The sequence below is a fragment of the Carlito syrichta genome, unplaced genomic scaffold (assembly GCF_000164805.1).
Source record: "Carlito syrichta isolate Samal-C Ts95f unplaced genomic scaffold, Tarsius_syrichta-2.0.1 Scaffold316027, whole genome shotgun sequence".
Taxonomy (NCBI): domain Eukaryota; kingdom Metazoa; phylum Chordata; class Mammalia; order Primates; family Tarsiidae; genus Carlito; species Carlito syrichta.
In genome coordinates, this window is record NW_007260123.1 from 1,219 (window position 1) to 4,607 (window position 3,389).

The 3,389-nt window shown below is 52.5% G+C and overlaps 1 protein-coding gene across 1 annotated transcript in view; it reads left to right on the forward strand.

Moving 5' to 3' along the window:
* The first annotated feature begins 214 nt into the window (after nt 1-214).
* ZNF341 (zinc finger protein 341) overlaps nt 215-3,389 on the forward strand; it is a 51,245-nt gene continuing 48,070 nt past the window's right edge. The window contains 2 exon segments of the mRNA XM_021706809.1: nt 215-347; nt 2,489-2,685. Coding sequence (XP_021562484.1) covers nt 239-347; nt 2,489-2,685 — 306 coding nt within the window. The 5' untranslated portion in view covers nt 215-238.

Genomic DNA, 3,389 nt, shown 5'->3' on the forward strand with positions numbered 1-3,389 from the left:
TTGGCCAGACCGTAGTCATTGCCTAACTGTGAGAGAGGCTGAGAAGTGTAAGCTTTGTGCTGGGACCATGTTTCAGGCCCCAGATCTTGGGCTGGTGACAGTGGAAGTAGGAGAGCACATGTATTGGTGCACGGCCACTGTCTTTGCCCCGGAGGGCTTGCGGAGATCTGGATTCTAAGGGTGGAGGCCAGAGCAGGATGCGGGCCTTCTTATAGAAGCTGTGTTTCTCTTTTCAGGAATGGACAATCAGACTGTCCTGGCTGTCCAGTCGTTGTTGGATGGCCAAGGAGGAGTACCTGATCCCACAGGCCAGAGCGTCCCCGCTCCCCCTGCTGTACAGTCGTTGGGTGAGTGTCTGGCCAGGTTCGCGGGCAGAAGGGTGAGTGCCACTCCCACCCCCAGAGCAGGTAGGGTGTGTGCAGAGGTGTGGGGGGAAGCTCTCTCTCAGCGCCTTAGGAGATGGGGAGGTGGGATCCTGCCAGGGACTCAGGGGATGGAAGGGGGGAATCCTCAAGTGGGGACTTAGGAGATGGGGAGTGGGGTCCTGGTGGGGACTCGGGAGGTGGGGGGGATCCTGACAAAGGGATTCAGGAGATGAGGAGGTGGGGGAATGGGATCCTGATGGGGACACAGGAGATGGGGGAGGTGAGCTCTCTGGGGGACTCAGGAGATGGGGGAGGTGGGATCCTGATGGGGGCTGGCTGGTAGCCTTGATGCTGACCGCGCTCAGACCCTTACCCTGAGGTGGTTTTTCAGCCTCCCTCTGTGCAGAGAACTGACTGAGTGTGACCATCTCCAGTTTACAGGTGCCCCTGAGACAGTGAGAGGGCAAGGGACTTCTTTTGGAAGTTTCTTTGTGAGTCTGCAAATATGTTTTGAGTGCTTACATCTGGGTTTGAATCTTTGTTCTCATAGTTCCTGGATCTGTGACCCTGGGCAAGTGAGTTAACCTCCCTGTGCCTCAGTTTTCACGAAAAAACGTGGATATTGTCCTGCCTCATAGGAACCTTGTGAGAGTGGTTGGGGATTTGGTTTCAGCTGTTGAAGTTTCTTTACGGTTTCTGTGAGGATAAAGTTTCTTTCTCTTTTACATGAATTCCTGATGGGCTTTTGGGATAGGTGTGGCGAGACTCAAGCCCCTTCTTTCTGTGGCTCTGCTGTCTTCAACTCAGTCCGGGATGGGTGCTCTGGCTCCCACTTTGATCTCCACATTCCAGCCAACACGAAGGAAAGGAAGACGAAAGTGGAAGTCCTACCATTTCCTTTTTAGGGGAAGTTGGCATGCAGTCTCAGGACACTTCTGCTCTTGTCCCATTGGCTGGAATTCTGTCACATGACATATCTGGCTGCAAAGAAGGCTGGAACATATATTCTTTAATTAGAAAGCCATGTTTCCCACTAAAAGTTATATTACTATACAACGATACAGCAAGGCGTGGTGGACATGCCCATAGTCCCAGCTACTAGCGAGGCTGAGATGGAAGGGTCACTTGAAGCCAAGAGTGTAAAGCCATAATGTGCTATGATCACACCTGGACATCATAGTGAGACTTTTTCTCTAAAATAAGAAATAATAATAAAAGAAAAGAAGGGTACACTTATAATTGAATTAAATAATTAGACATTTCTGCTATAAATGTTAGGTGTTTGACACAGAACATGGCTGTGGTAGGCCCTCAGTAATGGATGGTGCTAACTGTAGTTAATCATTCATGTAGTTTTTCTTTTTTTTTTAAGTTGGAGTCTCACTCTGTCACCCAGACTAGAGTGCAGTGGCCGCTCCCGGCCACTGCAGCCTCGACCTGCTGGGCTCTGGCAATCCTTCCGCCTCAGCCTTCCGAGTAGCCGGAATTACAGGCATGAGCTACCATGCCCGACTGATTTTTTGATTTATTATAGAGATGAGGTCTCGCTGCCCAGGCGAGTCTCGAACCCGCGGGCTCAGGCAATCCACTCACCTCAGCCTCCCAAGGGTGCGGGATTACAGGCTGAGCCACCGAGCCCAGCGGCCACTGGTTTTTAGAAGGCTTCCTGGAGGAGGTGACATCCAGCTCAGCCTTGCAGAATGAATTGTTCTGAGAAAGGCAAGTTGGCTAGGGGAACAGTGGATGCAAGGCACAGAGGAGTGTGATTACGTGTCCCACTGGGAATTGAGGAATAAATTCAGACAGGGTACAGGGATTCTAAATTTCTCAAGGTTGATGTGAACCAACTTTACTGTTTATTGGTTTCTAATTGTTTGGCATCTGGCTGCACGTGGCTGGCTATTCCTGCAGTGCCTGTGTGGTTTTGCAAGCTCTGGGAAGCACACAGTGGATGCTTGACACGTGTATGTCATGTCATGGAGTGCTGCTCAGATTGCCGTTCTTGTAGTCAGCTGCGGGTCTCCTCTTTTTCTCACTGGGATGCCCCCTAAACTGTTCTTGCTTTTTTCATTCCTTTGTTCCATCTGTGACCCCTTCCTACTACTTTGCTGTGTGACCCTTAGATGACGAGGATGTCTTTCTCTGCGGGAAGTGCAAGAAGCAGTTCAATTCTCTACCAGCATTCATGACCCACAAGCGGGAGCAGTGCCAGGGGAGTGCCCCTGCCCTGGCCACGGTCTCGCTGGCCACCAACGGCATCTACACACCTGCAGCGGCGCCCACAGCCGTCCAGCAGGCCCCACCTCCTGCCAATCGCCAGGTATTCCTTTATTTGTTCATGCACTTGTTCAGCAAGCCTTTCCCGAGCACCTGCTGTGTGTCCGGCGCTGTGCCAGGCGCTGAGGGTGCAGCGTTGGACAAGATGGACCAAGTCACTGCCCTCGTGGAGTGCTGTGCAGTGGCTGGGGCCTACACAAATGTACGACGATGCTCTCTCCTCAGCACGTTACGTGTAGCACGACAAGGAATGCCAGGACTGGGTGGAGGTTTCGCCGTATTGTATGTGGTGCTTGAGGAAGGGTTCTGTGAAGAGGTGGCGTTTGAGCAGAGACCAGAGGAGCTGGGGGGATGAATCATGCAGCTGGCATGGAAGAGGGTGATCCTGGTGGAAGGATCGGCAAGCGCAAAGGCCATGAGGCAGGAGGGAGTGTGCCGGGCTTATTCCAGGAGCTCCAAGGAGATGAGAATGGCTGAGGCCGAGTGAGGAAGGAGGAGGGTAGGAGATGATAAGAGAAGCAGCAGGAGGTGCTGGCGGATCTCCTGGCAGATTGGCTGGACCTCAGGGGCGTTCACTCAGAGTGAGACCGGAGCCGTGGAAGGGTGTTGGGCAGAAGGACATAGCCTGACTCACACATTGACCAGGTCATTCTGGCTGCTGGATGGAGAGCAGATTTTTTTTGTTTCGTTTTGTTTTTGAGTTGGAGTCTCACTCCGTCGCCCAGACTGGAGTGCAGTGGCCGCTCC